The 21,089-nt window shown below is 37.4% G+C and overlaps 4 protein-coding genes across 4 annotated transcripts in view; all 4 read left to right on the plus strand.

Moving 5' to 3' along the window:
• Positions 1–239: 239 nt before the first annotated feature.
• Positions 240–1,350, plus strand: LOC134817396 (hydroxysteroid 11-beta-dehydrogenase 1-like protein A). The gene has a single exon (XM_063826536.1). The coding sequence runs from the start codon at positions 240–242 to the stop codon at positions 1,248–1,250; it is 1,011 nt and encodes a 336-aa protein (XP_063682606.1). The 3' UTR covers positions 1,251–1,350.
• Positions 1,351–7,326: 5,976 nt separating this feature from the next.
• Positions 7,327–9,591, plus strand: LOC134816819 (transmembrane protein 222-like). Its single transcript, XM_063825811.1, has 4 exons — positions 7,327–7,504; positions 8,266–8,470; positions 8,607–8,737; positions 8,924–9,591. The coding sequence occupies exons 1-4, from the start codon at positions 7,389–7,391 to the stop codon at positions 9,000–9,002; spliced, it is 531 nt and encodes a 176-aa protein (XP_063681881.1). The 5' UTR covers positions 7,327–7,388; the 3' UTR covers positions 9,003–9,591.
• Positions 9,592–11,942: 2,351 nt separating this feature from the next.
• Positions 11,943–13,242, plus strand: LOC134817398 (uncharacterized). Its single transcript, XM_063826537.1, has 5 exons — positions 11,943–12,031; positions 12,152–12,306; positions 12,465–12,567; positions 12,702–12,800; positions 12,880–13,242. Exons 1-5 carry the CDS (start codon positions 11,951–11,953, stop codon positions 13,240–13,242), a joined length of 801 nt encoding a protein of 266 aa, XP_063682607.1. The 5' UTR covers positions 11,943–11,950.
• Positions 13,243–17,256: 4,014 nt separating this feature from the next.
• Positions 17,257–21,089, plus strand: part of LOC134817399 (methylcrotonoyl-CoA carboxylase beta chain, mitochondrial-like) — a 28,539-nt gene continuing 24,706 nt past the window's right edge. The window contains exons 1-5 of the mRNA XM_063826538.1: positions 17,257–17,604; positions 18,266–18,514; positions 19,297–19,664; positions 20,342–20,452; positions 20,725–20,972. Coding sequence (XP_063682608.1) covers positions 17,257–17,604; positions 18,266–18,514; positions 19,297–19,664; positions 20,342–20,452; positions 20,725–20,972 — 1,324 coding nt within the window. The remainder of the gene's footprint in view (positions 17,605–18,265; positions 18,515–19,296; positions 19,665–20,341; positions 20,453–20,724; positions 20,973–21,089) is intronic.

Below are 21,089 nucleotides of genomic sequence, written 5' to 3' on the forward strand. Positions count from 1 at the left end.
TTATATAATATTGTTTTGTTCTGTCGCCTCGCTAAGTTAATAATAAGAAGGCTGGTTTATGGTTTTGCCGCCTTATCTCCAATCTATTTACAGTACAGTGAAACTTACATGAATAAATTAATGATGAAATAGATTCAAGATAAAAAATCCAGAGCAGTTCATTGCAAAATTATCAGAACTAATTCTAATGAAGCACTTTTGTCTTTGTAACTAATGGTTTATTTTAAACAGGCTGTTCCATGAATTACAAAGTGCCCTGCATTCTCCTGCTAATATCTGTCTCACTATACTACCTACTATCACCTGCTCCACCATTGTCAGATGAGCAACTCACCACTCATCTTAAGGACAAAGTAGTCCTCATCTGTGGAGCTAGTAGTGGTATCGGAGAAGAACTGGCATATCAGTTAGCTGGGCATGGAGCCAAACTAGTTCTGGTAGCAAGAAATCAAGATAAGCTAGATGTGGTAAAGGAAGGAGTGGTAAAGTTGGGAGCAACTGATGTTCAGACCATTTCCTTTGATTTTTCTGATGTAAAGGGTAGCAGTGGAGTCATCAATCAAACCATAGCCTGGTTCGGAAAACTTGACTATTTGGTTTCAAATCACGCTGCTATGGGAAATAGTGCTTTCTTAGGGTTTCCTTATCGACAAGAGCCGGATTTTATTGAAAAAATATTCCGGGTGAATTTGTTCAGTCATATTGAACTAGCAGTGCATGCTCTCCCACATCTTGAAGCAAGTAAGGGACACATGCTGTTCACTTCTTCGATGGCAGGAGAAGCACCTTTGTATCGGATGTCTATTTACTGTTCCACTAAACACGGAATGAATGGTTTTTTCTACAGTTTACAACAGGAATTGATGGCCAGAGAATCACCTGTGTCCTTAACCATCGGATCTGTAGGCTACATTGCTACTAAGGACTTAAGTCAAATAGTTGCTGGAGAGGGTATGACTACTCCGGCATGGGCTACAGGTGATGTAAAAGAATGTGCTAGAGGGATGATAGAATCTTACATTACAAGACCACCGACCATGACATACCCTAAATTATATGTATATGTACATAGAGCTATGTGGTACATTCTCCCAGTCTCATCGTTCCATAAGACAATTATACAAATCTTCAAACCCCCTGGTACAGTGGGTACTGGCTATCAAGAAGCACTGGAGTTTGTCAACAAAGGGCGTGAAATTGCAAAGAAGTTGAATTTTCAGCAAGGATACGGTCCCGACGATGGGAAATGATATCAAATCTATTTCCAAGACAGTGCAACCGATATTGTTCAGCGGTAGATCCCATTTTCCAGCTGTAATTTGATTTAAACTGATGCGCCGTTCCAGAAACCGAAAAATCTCAAATTTCATCAAGGATAATATTATGTTCCAAACGAGGGGAACTGATATCATCTAACTCCCAACCATAAACTTTTGTACATCCATTCAGTCCTATTCAACCACTTGATATGCAGGTTGTCACAAAAAACACTTTAAATGATTTTCAATTGATATTTTTAATGATTCTTTAACTCTAAATGATAAATCAGTAAATGATTCTTTTAAATGATTTTCAAAAACGATTTCTTTCTGAAACAATGTTATGAGTTCCTGATCGGCTAATTATATTTTTGGATGATTTTTAAATGATTTTTAGAATTGAACAGATTTGTTTATAATATATAATATTACAAGGTCCTTTATAAGGTCATACTGGATCAAGGTACGCAATTTCTATCAGTAGTTCCAACCCTAGGGGGAAAATTTCTAAATGACCCTCAGGTGCAAATATATGACTTTTTGTATCTCGGCTTTTGAACTTTGTAGGGGCCTCTCTTTTAGCTGAAACTAACAGCTATGACCACATTAATATACAAGCTATAATCATAAAGCAACATAGGGTTTGTAGTGAGCTAGGTTTTGGAGAAATTCATTAAAAACTGTTTTATTACCTTCGTGCATCCTGAAATAGTGACATGAAACATGTACTTAATTTTGATATCTCGGGCTAAAAATGTCTTACAGACACTTGCAGCACAACAAAACGTTCAGCATGAACACATTCAGATAATTTTTATGGAGCAACACAATTCAGTTTCAGAAGCTTCTTCCAGCTATCTTATCTTATTCTCTAATTTATACCTCTAACCATACCGTTATTATAGCTACCACGAGTTGGGCTCTTGTCTGAAACTCCAACTAAGGTTTGGATCTTATTTCTAGATAGATGATGCTACCCATAATCTTGGTTTTGTAGCAGTATTTGTATTTATTTCTTATCTGCTTTAATAAAATTTAAATTTTACAAATTATATAAGACACTGACTATTGTATCGAAATTCATACCTTTTTGCTTATTTTAAGATGATATTATTATAATTCTCATTCCTATTGTTATTCTGGAAATAAAACTTTTGTTTTAGCGTAAGATAGCAACTCTAACTCTCTCAGATAGATGATTTCAAATAAAACAATCAACAACTTTAGGGAGTGTTATAAAGTTGTTGTTATCTATACTTGTGTATATTCACCTACAAGCATAACTGCTTGGCGTGATGAGGTAGATCTTTGATTGGTCGAAGGTCTTTCAACAACACAGCATCATCACTTCCATAGTAGTCCCGGCTTATGACGGGTTCATAGCGGTATTAAGCATGTTTTTCTGGGCCCAAACATTCTACGCTCCTACTATGCTATTGCTGGTCTCTTGACTAACTCCCCATCATCTGTCCATATGGTAGTGTTTCTGGACAAATAGATGGTATGCGATGCCCTCAGGCTGATCTCGGCGATCTTCTTGCAGGCCTTCTTCTCTTTGTTCTTTACGTTCAGGTGGTTCATAAAGGTTGGGAGGCTATAGTTGTAAGTGCCTCGAGCTCCCACTTCTACTGTCTGGAGCTTGCAAGCCCATCCGTTGGCTTCTATCTCTTCTGTCAGCTGCTGATATCTCTTCATCTTTCGCTTAAGATTGCCAAAATATGCAAATTAAATCCCTACAATCCTACTCAAAATATATTTATTTTCCTATCTTCAGGTATGTAGACAGAGTTACGAATCAACAATTGTACTCATAATGGAGAAAGTGGTTAATTCTGTACTAGCTAAAGTCGAAGAAGTGGACATGGAATTTGATTACATAAAAGTCGAAGTGAAGAAAGAAGAGTTGAGAAGTAGGACTGATGTCTTTGTATGTCCGACCTGTAGCGAACAAATTATCACTTTATCAGTAAAAATTATTTTATTGAGCATGTCAGGAACCGTCACCATAACGCTAAATCCCCAAAACGGGAATTGGAAGATAGATTCTCGAAAGAATCTATTGAGGTTTCTAGAAATGAAAACAATAACTCTAGATTAGAAAATGTTCATTTTGTTGAACATGATCATGATGATTTTAAAATAGAGATGAAGACAGAAGAGGGGGAAGCTCAGGACAACAATATGGAGTTTCTTTGTCCTGATTGTGGTGAGACATGTTTGGGGGAAAACACATTTATTGAACATATTATCAGGGAGCACCAAATTGACTATGATTCTCGAGAAATAGCAATTAATGAACCTCAAAGTAGTTCTGATGCCAACAAGGAACTTTCTAAATTCAATAGTAATATAAATGCATCCTCTGAGGATATCAATGCACTCATAAAAGTGAGAGAAAACCTCATCTCTCCAGGGATCTTAACATTCACACATTGGAGAAACCGTTCAAATGTCCACAATGTTCTTATGCAGCTGCTACAAAATCATCCATCAGAGTTCACACTGGGGAGAGACCGTTCAAATGTCCAGATTGCCCCTATTCAGCTACTCAAAAATCATGCCTCAATACTCATCTCAAAACTCACACAGGGGAGAAACCGTTCAAATGTCCAGATTGCCCCTATGCAGGTACTAAAAAATCATCCCTCAAAGGTCATCAGAAATCCCATACTGGAGAGAAACCTTTCAAATGTCCAGATTGTTCATATGGAGCTACTCAAAAATCATCCCTTAAAACTCATCTCAAAACTCACACAGGGGAGAAACCGTTCAAATGTCCAGATTGTTCTTTAAATGCAGCTGCTCAAAGATCAAGTCTTAAATTTCATCAGAAAGGTCATAAACCGCTCAGCAAGGGTACGTTCCAAACGAGGGGAACTGATATCATCTAACTCAAAAACCATAAACATTTATACATCCATTCAGTCCAATTCAACCAATGATTCTTTTACTGTAAATGATTCTTTTATTGTAAATGATTCTTTTACTGTAAATGATTCTTTTACTGTAAATGATTCTTTTACTGTAAATGATTCTTTTACTGTAAATGATTATTTTACTGTACATGATGGAAAGCTGTTTTTAAGAACTCAGCACGGGATAACGAAGTTCCTATGGAGCTACTGAAGAAACCAGTAACAGCTCCTTGTACTTCTTTTGAAGACCCAGCCATCAAGTCTGCATAAGACAACATTGTCAATTTTGTAGACAACTTCAAGCCCAGAAAACTTGAATCTAATATGAACCGCTATGAGAGTGAAGGGTATATGTGGTTGAAGAAGGCTGTCAAGGATGGCTTAATAGCCATAACATCGGCTGATAAGGGCGGTGCGATAATCATTGTCACCCCTCAGATAATCAAGGATATCACTTCTGCCAAAGTTGAGGACCCTTTGAGATACAGACCTTTGCAAACTGATCCTACTGGATCTTTGAGAGGGAGGTTGTTAGAGCTGTGGTCATCTGGTTTGGAGCGGAAGTATGTAAGTGGTGAACAGTCTAAGTGTGTGGTTGGTTTGATTCAGAAGTCTGATCGGGACACTCTTTCGCAGAGCACTTCAGATCTAGTCAAGCCCGATATTCCGTATGGTTACCCATACTGAAAATTCACAAGCTGACTGAGACTGAAATTAGAGAGAAAAAGATTCCACCCAGTCGATTCGTGACTGATCTCTCTAGAGGAGTAACTGCAAGATCAGATAAGTTTGTTGTTTGGAAGTGGTTGGGACCTCTTGCCAGGGATTACTGTATAGATCTTGTTAAAGATTCAACTGCAGCTCTCATAAAACTCGAGGAATTGACAATTAGTCGATACTTGGATCAGCTTCAGTATTGATATTGTTTCTCTATACGATTCTCTGCAACATAGCTTGGTGATGTCAGCCTTAGATGATGCTATGGAGTCGTGTAGACCAGATTGGTCTGAGGAGTTCAGGACTTGGCTGAAGGGACTGATACAGCTTAGTTTTGATTCGGCAGTCTTGAAGAATGCAGACAACTGGTATGAGGTCGTTAACGGTGTACCCACTGGAGGTATCAATTCAGTGGATTGCGGTAACATTGCTTTGTTCTTTGTCCTAAAGAGTCTGGTTTACGACCCGGTTGTTAGACCAGAGGAGCTCAAGAACCTTGATCGGTTTGTGGATGATATTTCGGGCCAAGGTATGTGGAGAGGTTCTATGATTGGTTTTGAAGAATGGGTAGGGTCATTACACAGTAAGATGGTTGATAACTATGGCTTAGATATTACATACGAAGTGAAACCAATCACGGAGTTCACTCAGTTCCTGGACATTCAGTACAAGTTTGTTGGAGGGAGACTCACAACAGATCTGTTTAGGAAACCTACTGACGCCAACAGGTATCTTGAATTCTCAAGTTTCCATCCACGACATACCTTCCGGAGTATAGTCTTCTCACAGGCACTTCGATACAGAAGGATAATCAATGATGACGTCTTGCTGGATGAGAGATTGGCAGAGCTTCAGTTGTTTTTTTAGCGGTCTTCATATCCTACTGATATGGTGAGAGAGGTCATCAGTGATGTCAGATCGATACCAAGAACTTTACAGTACAAGGCAAAGGACCAGGGTCCCCCTTCTTTCACACCATGGATTGTTACATTCGGTGCGGGCTATGAGGAAACCAAGGAAAAGGCTAAAGAGGCCAGTAACATCATCTCAAATAGCCGTACATGGAGCAGTGAGAACCCTGAGAGGATCCCTAAACTCCAAGTGGTGACCAGGCGAGCCCCTAACTTAAAGGACAATTTATTCAAGAGAAAAAAGCTTGCCTTAGGTTCAGAGTCAAGAACAACTGATCCATGCACCAAACCTGGTGAGAAGAAGAAAGGCAGACCCTGCCAAACTTGTCACCTTGTTAGTGGCAATTCCATGGTCTCCAATAATGGACGCTCAGTCAGAACTCAAGGTGGTAATTGTGTACGGCGCGACGTGCAAACTTTGTACTGTTAATAACGTATACGTGGGAAAAACAGTCACCAGCCTCAGCCAACGTGTGAATGGTCATCGCAGTAAATATTATGAGATTTTAGAGGCGAGTAGTAAGGGGAATGTGGAGACCCAAAGAGATTTTGATGACGAGAATGTTTTAGGGGCACATCTTTTTTCAGTTCATAATTTGAGGGAGAGATCTGATTTCAATGAAAGTTTCCATTTTGATATTTTGTGTTCTACATCCCCAGATAATATTAGAAAGTCAGAACAGTTTTATATTAACAAATTGAAGACACTTTATCCGTATGGCCTGAACAATGTGAATTCCATTTCTGGAAGCTAATTTTTCATGGTGTCCCGAATTTTATTTTTAATTCGTCCATTTTTTGTTTATATATGCAGTCTATCAATTTTTGAATTGCGTCTTTTTGATTTAATGAACTACTGCAGACTCCACATTATTATAGTATATGCCATTAATTTTGTTCCGATTTTAAACTATTCCATTTTGACGAGATGCTAAATTAATTTTTTGAGACTTTACTACATTTTTGATGAGAATTTTTGACATTTTCAAACTAACCATTGATGTTCTCAGATTATGTGACTGATTAAATGCTGAAGATAAAAGAAATATATTCATTTTGCTAAGATTATGTTGGCGTTTCATTGCTCAACAGCTGTTCGAAGGATCAAATTTAAGAATGATTCTTTTAAATGATTTTCAAAAATAATTCTTTCTCAAACAATGTTTTGGATCGGCTGATTATATTTTTGGATGGTTTTTAAATGATTTTTAATTGATTCTTTCACTGTAAACTGTTCTTTTAAATGTTTTTTTTTTAACAATTTTTTTGTCAAACGATGTTGTACATGATCGATGAAACAGTAGTTTAATCTTTGAGTCATTTTTCTTGCAAACATTATACCCATTGAATGGTGTGGTGTTCGTGAAGCAATCCATGAAGCTATTTAAGAGAGTTAAAGCATTGCTATTCAACAATTAACCAAAATTAACCTCTATAATAATCATAATGATAAGTTGCTTCATTCTTGCATAATTTATGAAGCAATAAAACATCCCAAAAATAATAATCATGTAGTTCACTATTAGCGGATGTGAGCGAGAAAAAATCGGAAGATAACAGAGCGGACACAATTATAATAGCAGTGAATGGTACGATACAATAGAGTGATGGCAGATGACCCCGCCCTGCTCCCACATGATGTTGACACTGACAGACAGAGGTTCCCTCATGCTGTGGTCTGGACTCCGCTCCCCCTCCTCAGGTACACAAGTACTTTCCCTTCTCAGGTACACAAGTACTTTCCCTCCTCAGGTACACAAGTACTTTCCCTCCTCAGGTACACAAGTACTTTCCCTCCTCAGGTACACAAGTACTTTCCCTCCTCAGGTACACAAGTACTTTCCCTTCTCAGGTACACAAGTACTTTCCCTCCTCAGGTACACAAGTACTTTCCCTTCTCAGGTACACAAGTACTTTCCCTCCTCAGGTACACAAGTACTTTCCCTTCTCAGGTACACAAGTACTTTCCCTCCTCAGGTACACAAGTACTTTCCCTTCTCAGGTACACAAGTACTTTCCCTTCTCAGGTACACAAGTACTTTCCCTACTCAGGTACACAAGTACTTTCCCTTCTCAGGTACACAAGTACTTTCCCTCCTCAGGTACACAAGTACTTTCCCTTCTCAGGTACACAAGTACTTTCCCTCCTCAGGTACACAAGTACTTTCCCTTCTCAGGTACACAAGTACTTTCCCTCCTCAGGTACACAAGTACTTTCCCTTCTCAGGTACACAAGTCATGCCGGTCACTCCTCAATCAGTTGTAAAATTAACACTTAACAGCGTAGAAATACTGGTATATGTAGACGAACAGTATGATATTATCCTTTACCACCACATTACAACCCTCGCACCACCCCTCCCCCCTTCTTCTTTACCACCACATTACAACCCTCGCACCCCCCCCCCCCCCCCTCCCCCCTTCTTCTTTGCCACCAAATTACCAACCTCTCTCTCTCTTCAGCTGGCTGTTCCCCCTGATCGGGCACACTGGTATCTGCACTACAGAGGGTGTTATCAACGACTTTGCGGGTCCCTACACCGTCACTGTGGACAACATGGCCTTTGGTGACACCACTAAGTACTGGCAGTTAGATCTTAGTAAGGTGGGAGACGTGGAGTGGGATGAGGCTGTGACAAAGGCTTCTCAGGAGTATCGCAACAGGATGGTGAGCATTCCACTTGCTTTCATCAGAACTTTGGAACTTTGTTCTTACCAGAACTCTAGAACATGTAATAGATGTATCATGACAGTCTATGATAAATTATAAAGTGTTGATAATTAAGAAATTGTATTATTCCCAGCACAATATATGTTGTGACAACTGTCACTCGCATGTAGCATACGCTATGAACCTGATGAAGTACGATGGGAAAAGTAACTGGAATATGGTTCACATTGCTATCTATCTGCTCATTTACGGAAAATATACTGGGTAATTTATAGACTCAGATTGATAATCGTATACTTGAGTTTTGGAAAAATTTAGGTGCTGAACTTCAAATAAAGTATCATAACCTCTCTAATTAACGCTGGATCAATGATTTCATTTCGACCTCATAAGATAGATACAAGGATAGATCCATTATATGTATCGTCACTAACATTTTCAAAATTTCAGATTCGGTGGATTTTTGAAGACTTGGTTACCTTTTATTTTGGTGGTTGCCGTGATTCTGATTGTTATCTTTGTGTTTTGAAGAGTTTGTCTTGACCCAAAAAAAGAGGAATCCAACGAGAGGGATGAATGTTATGTCGTATGATATTTTTACCTTGACTAGAATTTGGGTAAAAGTAGGTGGTAAATATATGAAAGTTGGAGTAGATCGAATATATTTATCTCTTAATAGAATTTAGCTCGCTATCATAATTCTAGTATAATGGTTCTTAAATCTTTAAATCTGGGTCCTCACTCCTCGATTTTGATTTCGTTTAAACTTGTTTATTATATAGTTAACATAATACAATTATGCTTATTATATTCTACTAGTATAGTTAAATGTTACTTTCAGATAGATTTTTTGTAATATAATCAAATATACATAACAAACTTACTCAGTCACTTACTGTGATGCTAAAACCTTAACAAGAGATATAATAAAACACTTACTCTCTAGTGATTTTTATTTGATATTATTATTTGAATTCGAAGTTGTAAATTATACGTAGTATTCGAATTAAAAAATGCTCGGGAAAAGAGAGCAGTTTCAGAAGTTTAGGTTAAACATTTAACAGTTCTTGCTTTTGAATTTATCTGCTGTTATCATTTGAAATTGAATTTCGTAACGATCTGTTAGTCTAATTAGAAATTTGTCGAATAATTAGATAAATCGAAATGTTTGTTTCCCAAATAAACAACCATAAAAATTAGAATACTCCCCACATGGTTTGTAAAACCATAAACCATATTACACTCTTTAAAATGTTATTTAAACACTCATTTGATTGCAGTTCACCATAACTAAAACGAATGTTATTGAATAGGAAGAAAACAAATGAAGAAGGGAAGATCTAGAAAAAGAAAAGTAACCAGCTGATAGTTATACTAGGGAAGAAGTCTGTAATATGGTCTACGTTATAAACATGATCCAGTAATAAAGTAAAATGCCGCAATGTATCATGGTATTCAGAATATTAAGGAAATAATGAATTTGTACCGCACATATTGTTACCACTGAGAATGACTACTTGAAGAAAACTGCCCGTTGCAGAATAAAAAGGTGAGGATGTCGTCAAGTTCACGTTGTTATATTTTAGTTCCGCTTCATGTTAAAGTCGGGGGAGCAATGTTTGTGGTATTTTTTAACGTATGTTGCAGTGGAAGTAAAACGTGCGGGTTGTTACTCCTGACATGAATGCAAAATCGCCCACGTTATCTTGGAAATAATATTTAAACGTCAGAAGATATCAGATTACTAATTCGGTAAAACGTTTCTACCTGCCTCTTGTTTCTACCTGCCTCTTGTTTTACGTCTTTTATTCTGTATAAAAGAGTATAATATGAAATTAGGGAATATGATATAATGAAACCAACTGCTAATTGGCCGTAGCTCTATTACCACAGTAACATATTGTGTCAGTTTTAATAGTTAATACCTGTATTAAGCTGTAAACCTCAACATTTGTCATGTTAAGACTAAAAATACTGATTGTTGGATAATATCCGGTTGGACAAGTGAAACAAGGAAGTTGTTTCACTTGTCCTTGTCTCTTCCAACCGGATATTATCCAATTATCAGTATTTCAATCATGAGACTAATAAACAGCGAACTACTCCGTTATTTGATAAGACTAAAAATGTAAACGATTGTTCTAATCGTATAAAACTTTCAGGTTGCAGTTCCGCGAACAAGAAATCTTACATGAAGCAGTTATTTTAATTGTTAATCTGAAAACAAGATTTGATGCAGAAGTTCAAAGAATTGGACTATTTGGAGTTTTAGGGGCGTGGTTACTCGCTATTCTCCCATTGCTTCCTTTAACTTTTTGTCTTTCTTGTTTGTGATAGTCTTTAATCGGGATTCCTTTTAAAAAGGGTTTTCTGCAAAGATAAACTATATCTTTTAATGAAACTTAGGTGGCGAAAACAAGAAATTGAACTTCACAAAACCTAGATTTTTTATTCGGTTTACAATATGTCTTTAATGACGAAGGCTGCGAAATGTTCTCAGTTCTGATAATGTAGAAATTAGGAATAATGTTTTTAAAAGTGGTGACGATGTTTAATGTTTATGTCATTATTCTTGATTTGATAGTGTGTATTTTTGTGGTTAAATTATTGATTCGTTCAGTAGTATAGCTTGTCGATTTTTTTATTCCTGTTTAACTTTGATTTCGGGACTTATTAGTTTCATCATCGACATTCGTAGTAATCTGAGCTTTATTAAACATATTTTATTTGGGAAAATGTTGATACTTGGGTTTCCACCAAATACGGGGAGGAGACATCACGTAACAAACCAGAAGTCTCACTACCGACACGTTTTTGTAACGCGCGGAACTTAAGATATTGATATTAACGCGCGCACGCGTGTTCGTTATATTTAATTATTACTGTATCTAATTTATTAAGTGCATAATCTAACCCTTACAAAGTTGCAAGTCCAATATATTGACTATTATGTAGGATTTTATATTTATCCTTCCAACATGTCTAGTAGATTACGGCCTGATACGTATCAAAGAGAGGTTACGATCGTCTGATATCACATAATAATATCTTGATGTGTAGTTCACTCAAAGAGACAGTATCTTGTATGCCTTTTGGCATAGCTGATCTTTCATCTTAAGCTTTAAATACTAGTCTGTATGGGTCGACATATTAAAAACCGATTAATTTAAAGACTCGTCTAATTAAACTTTCACTCCATTTGAACAATTATGCTCTTCTTGATCACTAATCAACATTATAACACTGCTCCATCGGTCCTCTTAGTATCTACTGATGAAGACAGCACCTTCACATTACACGGTTACCATCCAAATTTAATCTCAGAACTCTGATAGTAGGCAGGTAATCTCAAATGTGAAAATCTTGAGTATATTGGGTGTCGTTCACATTAAGTAACCACTTTTTGGCCAATTTTTACCATACATTTATTGAGTTATTTGTTAATTGACGAATAAATTGTGTTATTATAGCTAGTCGATGTCTCGAACGGTCGGTTTCGTTGCTAACAACGCAGCTAGAACAATGTCTACCATTACACCCGGAAGTAAAATAGACCCGGTAAGATACACAATTTTCTGAAATAAATTCTTAATTGTTGACCTTTAGCAATACATAATTTAAGGTCGACTAATCGATTGATAGATTGGATTGATACACTGTTTTATGATCAACTTTCAGAAAGAATTGTTCGTTGGAAGCGACCTATCAGAGAGATACGTCAAATACCGTCCTAAGTTACCAGTGGAACATGTTAAAACTATTGTGGAACTGCTCGGAAGAAGACCGGAAGTCTGGCTTGATGTAGGATGTGGACCTGGTACCAGTACTCAACAGTAAGTCCCCCTCTTAGCCTCCTCTCCTTAGATTACACATAACTATTGTATATAAATTAGATCAGAAGCTTTTCCAAATCATTTCCTAAGGCGAATTCTGATAATTTTTGGACCAATGTGTTCTGGTTATGTGACTTATGAAAATTCAAAACTTTTAGGATTATTGGTCACACTGACAAATTAGTAGGGATTGATGTAAGTGACACACAAGTAGCAGTCGCCAACAAAACGTTCCAACATCCTTCTTTATCTTTTGTTCAGGTTTGTTGTTCGAGAAACAATGCTATCCAGTCTTATATCATGATATCTTATTTCATTTCATTGAAAGATTTGTTCGAAGTATTGATGTGATTACAGGTCCAATGAAATTATATACAATTTTCCTCTTAAATTAGGGTTCGTGTGAGAAGTTGCCTGCTGAAGACTGCTCTGTTGATGTGATAACAGCTGTCCAAGCAGCACACTACTTCGACCTACCGGCGTTCTTCAAAGAGGTAAATTAACATTATCATCCTTGATTCGCATGTTCAATGAATACCGCATGATATTGGTGAATAACGGTGCTGAATTCAGGTGGGTAGGACCCTAAAGAGCAAGGGAGTTGTGAGTTTGATCTGTTACCCCGACCCTCACTTCCCCACTTCGCCCACCCTCACCTCCGCTCTCGACCACATCAACCACACCTACCTCCGTCCTTACTTCCCTGATTCCCGCAGCCACTACTTCTCCACCAAGTACTCCAACATCACCCTCCCCTTCACCCAGCACCACCAGCACTCTCTCCAGATAGGACTCCCTATCTCCTACCCTTCTCTTCTCGACATCTTATCCACCTGGTCTGGCTTCCAGAACTTGTGCGATGAGAGGGAGATAACCCTGGAACAAGGAGTCCATGTCCTGGATCAGGAGATGGCTGGGTTCATGACTGAGGAGTAGCCCGGTTCATAAAACAAAAATTTATCCAATAATTACGGCGATAGGCTTATCTGTTGTTCCTTAGGCCAAATAACTACCAAAAAAATTTTGAAGCTTCAACTCCAACCGGAAACACCCCCACATGCCACGCCCATTTTTTTCATCAATTTTTAACAGGTAAAAATCTTCATATCATCAATTTAGGCATGAAGGAGTGCTTTTAGTGCTCCAACAGTTTGGGGTCTAATAGTAATGGTAGAAAAAGGTTAACTTTAGTCAAAATCTCAAGTCTCCACGGCGCTTGGTTTAGGCGCACCAGATCTCGCGTCTCCGCCTCCGCTGCGTGATTGGTGGCGCCAGAACTAAAGGTCGTAGAGACATGAGACTTCAACTAAAGTTAACCTTTTCCTACCATTTATATTAGAGTAGCACAGATTCAGAGCTCTAAACACATTCCTTCATCCTTAAAACGACAATCATATGAATTTTGCCTGTAAAAGTTGATATCTTGATGTCAATTAACATCGTAAGCTTTTAAAACTAAAATTAATTAAATGAGTCATAATACTTCACACAATATTTACACACAATATGAAAATATAAATACAGGAAGTCTTTTGGATTCCACGTCTCCACACCCTGGAACTGTCAGAGGTAAGAACACTAGAACAGTCTTTTATTAATAATCCAACAATCATATTATATGAACCTTTTCAGTTGAAACTTCGTTGGTTGCATTGTGTTGCAAAATTTCTTGCATTACAATACTAGTGAAAATAAACATTACTGGGGGAATTTGCCCTCTTCCAAGCTCTCTTACAATGAAGTCGCATTCCGGAGACTAATGTTTATGAATGAGCAGTCACTGTCGAGAACGAGCTGGTCGAGTATTGGGAATATGCCATCTATGGCGTGGAGAATTTCCCCTCTTAGATACCGTGGAGAATTTCCCCTCTTCATGAATCCTACAAGAATTTAACAAGTATTCCCCCATCTTGGAGAGGGAATCAGTCCTTCAGCTTCAAGAAATTCAGTTTACAGAAGAGATTCATTTAGATGTTAGATCCATTACTGATAACTTGGTAAAGGAATTAGAACCAGATGCTACTTTGTTAGCTAATGCTTGGATATTTATAGTTATTTACTTAACTTTGTCTTGACGTATCAGTAAGAGATTTCTGTACCTCGTTATTTACGAAGAAATCATCAGACCTTATTAATAGTGATCGGTGACCCTGTCAGTGACGACTGACGAGCTATGAAGGAATCATTGGATCTCATTGATAATGATCCTGTCAGTGACGAGCTATGAAGGAATTATTGGACCTCATCAATGCTGATCCTATCGGTGACGAGTTATAAAGAAATAAAGACCTCATTTAAATCCTAGTTTGACGAAAATATTCCTCTGGCAACAAAATTCCTTTTGGCAACGAAGATTAGACAGCTTGCTTGTGAAGACTTGGCGATCCGAAAACCAGGGTACCTAAATCAGAACCTGCTGACTTCTTTAAAGGATCAGTTCCACTTTCCAGTGCAGGGACCGAGAAAAGTTCAATGTCGAATCCAAGAGACTTCCTGTATTTATATTTTCATATTGTGTGTAAATATTGTGTGAAGTATTATGACTCATTTAATTAATTTTAGTTTTAAAAGCTTACGATGTTAATTGACATCAAGATATCAACTTTTACAGGCAAAATTCATATGATTGTCGTTTTAAGGATGAAGGAATGTGTTTAGAGCTCTGAATCTGTGCTACTCTAATATAAATGGTAGGAAAAGGTTAACTTTAGTTGAAGTCTCATGTCTCTACGACCTTTAGTTCTGGCGCCACCAATCACGCAGCGGAGGCGGAGACGCGAGATCCGGTGCGCCTAAACCAAGCGCCGTGGAGACTTGAGACTTTGACTAAAGTTAACCTTTTTCTACCATTACTATTAGACCCCAAATTGTTGGAGCACTAAAAGCACTCCTTCATGCCTAAATTGATGATATGAAGATTTTTACCTGTTAAAAATTGATGAAAAAAATGGGCGTGGCATGTGGGGGTGTTTCCGGTTGAAGTTGAAGCTTCAAAATTTTTTTGGTAGTTATTTGGCCTAAGGAACAACAGATAAGCCTATCGCCGTAATTATTGGATAATATTTTTGTTTTATGAACCGGGCTACTGAGGAGGATAGAACCATGGATCATGTGCTAGGGTACAATTGTACCATGGTGTCCGCTGTCAAAGATTGAGATGTGACAAATTATATCCCTGAACTATTTCATCCCGCTGTTTATTATAAATTATCTTTGAACCTGAAGCAAAGATTGGAAACCGTGTTTCATACCTTTCCAAGCGATTTAAAACTCTATCTTAAGGGGACATATACAAAAAGCTTTTATGTCCCGAACAGGCTGTAACTTCATATTAAGAAAGTATACATTAAAACAATAAGATTTGATACATTAAAAATTATTTTTGAGGAACCGCACTTCCGAAAAAATAAATATTTTCTTTTTCGAAAATTTTGAAAATTTTGAGAAGTCTGTCACTGTTATACCGATATTTCAGTCGTTTTTAACGTTTTTTGGCCGATTTTTTTACTGAACATTACTGACACTCCGTACAAGAAGCCCTTCAAAGGATTTTATAATTAAAATATAGATGACGAAGTTACAGACCAAACAATGTCGAGAGAAGCAAAATTGAAATTTTTGTAAAAATCAAAGTTGTATATTTTACCATTCACCCAGGTCATAAGATATCGCTTTAAAAATTCTTGTGAGTGTAGCTGATGATCATATCCAACTTTATGGAACATGATTTCTCTCAGTTTTGAGTTTTAAGGTATGAAATGTGGCCTAAACGACTTAGTAAAATTCATCGTAAAAAAGGGCCAAACATGGCAGATTTAAGGCTTAAAATGCCTATAACTCAAAAAGTATCAGTTTTTTTTGAAATAATTTTTACAGGATCGTAATCAGCTTGGTAAGACGAATCTTTTAGTACCAAATTTATAATAGTTAAAGACACAAAATTTGTAAAAAATGTGTACAATTTGTACAACATTTATACAAGGGGGGACCCTTGTGTTCGAGCTGGAAAATTATTTAAGACAATTTGTCTTCTAAAATCACCTATTTGGTACTAAAAGATTCGTCTTCTCAAGCTGATTACGATTCTGTAAAAATTATTTCAAAAAAACTGATACTTTTTGAGTTATAGGCATTTTAAGCCTTAAATCTGCCATGTTTGGCCCTTTTTTACGATGAATTTTACTAAGTCGTTTAGGCCACATTTCATACCTTAAAACTCAAAACTGAGAGAAATCATGTTCCATAAAGTTGGATATGATCATCAGCTACACTCACAAGAATTTTTAAAGCGATATCTTATGACCTGGGTGAATGGTAAAATATACAACTTTGATTTTTACAAAAATTTCAATTTTGCTTCTCTCGACATTGTTTGGTCTGTAACTTCGTCATCTATATTTTAATTATAAAATCCTTTGAAGGGCTTCTTGTACGGAGTGTCAGTAATGTTCAGTAAAAAAATCAGCCAAAAAACGTTAAGAACGACTGAAATATCGGTATAACAGTGACAGACTTCTCAACATTTTCAAAATTTTCGAAAAAGAAAATATTTATTTTTTCGGAAGTGCGGTTCCTCAAAAATAATTTTTAATGTATCAAATCTTATTGTTTTAATGTATACTTTCTTAATATGAAGTTACAGCCTGTTCGGGACATAAAAGCTTTTTGTATATGTCCCCTTAAGCTGCGTCAAAATAAGTAAAGGCCACTAATTTAAAATTAAATGTCACCTAAGCTTCCGGCTAAGGTCAGAGTCAGAGCAGGACTCATTTTGCACCACATTCGCTGTTACCTTAATCTGCTACACTCTCAAGAGTCACAATTTGGGGAACACGGTTATTTTTCGTATCCTATCTTATATTTCAGGTAGATCGAGTTTTAAAACCAGGAGGAATAGTTGGACTCGTGTGTATTAACGGACCAAAATGTGTAGATTCCATCAGCATGAAAATGGCCTCAAAATGCATGTGGGATTTGATAGCTCAGTACGGTATGCCAGACAAGGTGCAAATGTTACAAGATAACTACAAGGATCTTGTCCTACCTTACCCCACCCGGAGAGATCACATGTTCGATATCCGGACCTCCTGGTCTCTTAGAGATTTCCTGGACGTTATCATGACATGGTCTCCGGTGAACAACATGATAAAGAGTCTGGGATTGTCGGTGGAGGAAGGATATGATCACGTGACTGAATTGATGAAGGAGAGAGGTATGACGGAACTAGACATGAAGTCTGTGTACACGTGGTCTCACCGTGTGCTCTGGTTACAGCTAGTAAATCTTAGTAACTCTCAAGTTTTTGGCATGTGGTAAATTTGGGCAGTCGTGAGGTCATTTACAATTTACATCTATTAATTTCAAATAGTTCATTTACAAAACCTGTATTTAGCTTATTCCTGAGGAACAAGGCTTCAACCAAAACCATTAAATTATGTTATTATGAATTATTACCTTCTGAATTTTAATAAAATTGTGCAATTCATCATTTTTCTTTCATTTGAACAATATGTATACGTTCATTTAGTTTAAATTGACTCTCAGTAAAATATACTATATTCTTGCCAAAATCTGAAATTTTCATGCAGCCTGTCTCATGCAGCCTGTCTCTTGAGGCAGTTTTATCTTCATAGATTTATCAAAAGTATTGTGTCTCCTCATGTTCTGAACCCGTGATAGGATTTCCCATCTCCTACCCTTGTCTCCTTATTCTCTGTAGTCAGGGTTTCAGAACTTATATCATGGCAGCAAACTATCCCCGGAATGCTATATGTCCATATCTTCTGCGAATAGACGGCCTCCACTTTAAGATTTAATTGTTAAACAAGCTTCCTGTCAAGCTGTAAGTCAGAGGTCAGGACTCTTCTTGCATAATATTCACTGTTATAAAACCTGCTACATCCTCAGAGCCACAATTTGGTGAACACAGTTGTTTGCTGTATCCTATCCTATATTTCAGGTAGATCGAGTTCTAAAACCTGGAGGTATAGTTGGACTCGTGTGTATTAACTTACCAACATGTGTAGATTCCAGCAGTATGCACAATGCCTCGACATGCATCTGGGATGTTATCACCCAATACGGTTTGCCAAAGAAAGTAAGACATGTACAAGAGAACTACAAGAATCTCGCCCTACCTTACCCAAATCGGAAGGATCACATGTTCGATATTCAGACCTCCTGGTCTCTTAAGATTACCTGGACGAATGTTTGACGTCCTCTCCGGTGAACAACATGATAAAGCATCTGGGATTGTCGATGGAAGAGGGATATGATCACGTGACTGAATTGATGAAGGAGAGAGGTATGACGGAACTAGACATGAAGTCTGTGTACACGTGGTCTCACCCGTGTGCTCTGGTTACAGCTAGTAAATCTTAGTGACTGAAGTTTTTGGAATGGGGTAAATTTGGGCAATTGCGATTGAGTTTAGTTTTAATTTAGTATTTTCATTTATATCTGACCAAAACAACTTATCAATTATGTAACCGTGGGCCAACTGGATTCAAACCTTTAAAGGAACTTTTACATTTTAAGTCCTAATATTAAGCTTCTGAGAAGTTAGTGAATTCCTTAAACAAAAGCGTTGTTTTTAACTTGTTAAATTTGACTTTCAATGAGATTGAGTACTTCATAATACTTTCCAGCCTTTTTATCTCAACAATATTTGTTTCTTTAGTTTTAATTGATTATCAGTTATATTTGACATTCGGAATGGGCGAAAATATCCAACCTTCTCATGCGAAATTGTCTCTTAAGGCAACTTTAAATTTAGAACTTGTGAAATTTGTGGGAACTCCCCGTAACAAGGGGGTCAGTGTCTTGAGAGATGATGCCTCACTGTAAGATTTAGAAATAAACTGAGCTTCTTGCTCAGCCCAAAATCAGAGTCAGTTCAAGAATCCCCTTGCATGGTATTCGCTGTTACCTTGGTCCTTGACCTGATACACAACTTGGCATACGGTTTTCGTATCCTATTTTATATTTTAGGTAGATCGAGTTCTGAAGCCCGGAGGAATAGTTGGTCTAGTGTCAATTAACTTACCAAGATGTGTGGATACCAGCAGTATGCACAGTGCCTCGGAATGCATTGACAACGTGATCGCTCAGTACGGCATGCCAGACAAGGTGCAAATGTTAGAAGAGAACTACAAGAATCTCGTTTTACCTTACCCCACCCGGAGGGACTACATGTTCGATATCCGGACATCCTGGTCTCTTAGAGATTACATCGACGTTGTTATGACGTTTTCTCCAGTGAACAATTTGATAAAGAGTTTGGGACTGACGTTGGAGGAGGGATATGTTCACGTGACTGATATGATAAAGGAGGAAGCTCTTATGGAACTAGACATGAAGTGTGTGTACACGTGGACTCAGCCATGTGCTATCGTTACAGCTAGTAAACCTCTAAATTAACTCCTATCAGTATCCGGAGTGTTTCAAATTGGAGGCTATTAGTTTTAGACGATATGATTGTGAGATCGGGGATGCCATCCAATAATGGGTCAAAATCAGTTGAAACTGACTTTAACGACAGAGGGATTAACAGATACCCTACCAGTCCCGTCGAAACTGGTAAACGAAACGGGTAACAATTAAGTAGAAACTGAGTAAAATATAATTTTATTTTGAATTTTAGGGATTGTACGATTTGGTAGCATTATTTATTTATTTTAATATTAGTTAGCATTGGTTTTAGTTTTGTGTATTACAATTTTATATTTCATAATTATTTGGTTATTGTTCATGGTTATAGTTAAAAGTATGTTATCGGTAGGTTTCAATGGTAATTAATTATTAAAAACAGAATAATTGTTTCACCAAATGTTTTTCTAACTTACCCACTTTACTGTCGTTTACAGATCAAGAATTCTATTAATGCTTTTCATGCAAACAAGATAAAACAAATTCTTTATGTCGTGCATCCTGGGTTTGGACAAGATATGCCCGCTTAAGATACTTCCATCGCGTTACATATATATTATTTTAATGAAAGTTATCCCATATTAACCCTTAATATCTCAAACTACAGGATGTACAGAAAATTATGTAGAAAGGAAGTGTTTTCTAAATTTCGGGGATCATCCGTCTTATCCAAGGCTAACTCTACTCAGGAATCTCTTACTTCCACATGGAACAAAAGGTAAGGCTCATGGTTAGATCTCGCACACGAGCGATAGAAAATAGAAATGATGCTCTGGCGCTAAATAATTTCCCTATTCAGAAATAATGAAATTAAATAATTTCATTATTTAATTTCACTGACTTCACTTTGTATTGTTATCCAGTACGGATGTACTCTTCACAAATTCCTCCCCTACACTGTACACTAACTGATAGCCTCTCTCTGATGTCTCGTCCCTTACTAGCTATCCCCTCACCACTCGCACATTTCGCACTCACAGTTAATTGCAGGTGGGAACAGTGTAAAGCAGGAGGAGGAGAGAAGGCCACTCAGCGTCACGTGATCAAAAACAAAAAGCTGCCTGTACGTGAGAAACTACAAAGACTCCTAGACCCAGGTACCCCCTTCTTGGAATGGGGACGACAAGCAGGGTTGGATCTGAGGTATGGAGATGTGCCTTGTGCAGGGAGTGTTGGAGGAGTGGGGGTGATTGGGGGTGTGTTGACCCTGGTCATGGCTAGTGATGCTACTGTTAAAGGTTAGGAACCACCATGTTAAGATTCGTCGTGTTGAAATTTACTGTTTTAAATTCTACTGTAAATACATATTATGCTCTATTGTGAACATGTATAGTTATACAAGTAAAATGTGTGAT

The sequence above is a fragment of the Bolinopsis microptera genome, chromosome 6 (genome assembly GCF_026151205.1).
Source record: "Bolinopsis microptera isolate Bmic1 chromosome 6, MBARI_Bmic_1.0, whole genome shotgun sequence".
In the NCBI taxonomy this organism is placed as follows: domain Eukaryota; kingdom Metazoa; phylum Ctenophora; class Tentaculata; order Lobata; family Bolinopsidae; genus Bolinopsis; species Bolinopsis microptera.

Excerpts from the sequence above, each read along its gene's own strand:
- LOC134817396 (XM_063826536.1), top strand. The coding sequence starts at position 240 with ATGAATTACAAAGTGCCCTGCATTCTCCTGCTAATATCTGTCTCACTA.
- LOC134816819 (XM_063825811.1), top strand. The coding sequence starts at position 7,389 with ATGGTACGATACAATAGAGTGATGGCAGATGACCCCGCCCTGCTCCCA. Across the intron at positions 7,505-8,265 it reads ACTCCGCTCCCCCTCCTCAG|CTGGCTGTTCCCCCTGATCG; the intron begins GTACACAAGTAC and ends CTCTCTCTTCAG. Across the intron at positions 8,738-8,923 it reads ATTTACGGAAAATATACTGG|ATTCGGTGGATTTTTGAAGA; the intron begins GTAATTTATAGA and ends TCAAAATTTCAG.
- LOC134817398 (XM_063826537.1), top strand. The coding sequence starts at position 11,951 with ATGTCTCGAACGGTCGGTTTCGTTGCTAACAACGCAGCTAGAACAATG. Across the intron at positions 12,032-12,151 it reads CCGGAAGTAAAATAGACCCG|AAAGAATTGTTCGTTGGAAG; the intron begins GTAAGATACACA and ends ATCAACTTTCAG. Across the intron at positions 12,307-12,464 it reads CCTGGTACCAGTACTCAACA|GATTATTGGTCACACTGACA; the intron begins GTAAGTCCCCCT and ends CAAAACTTTTAG.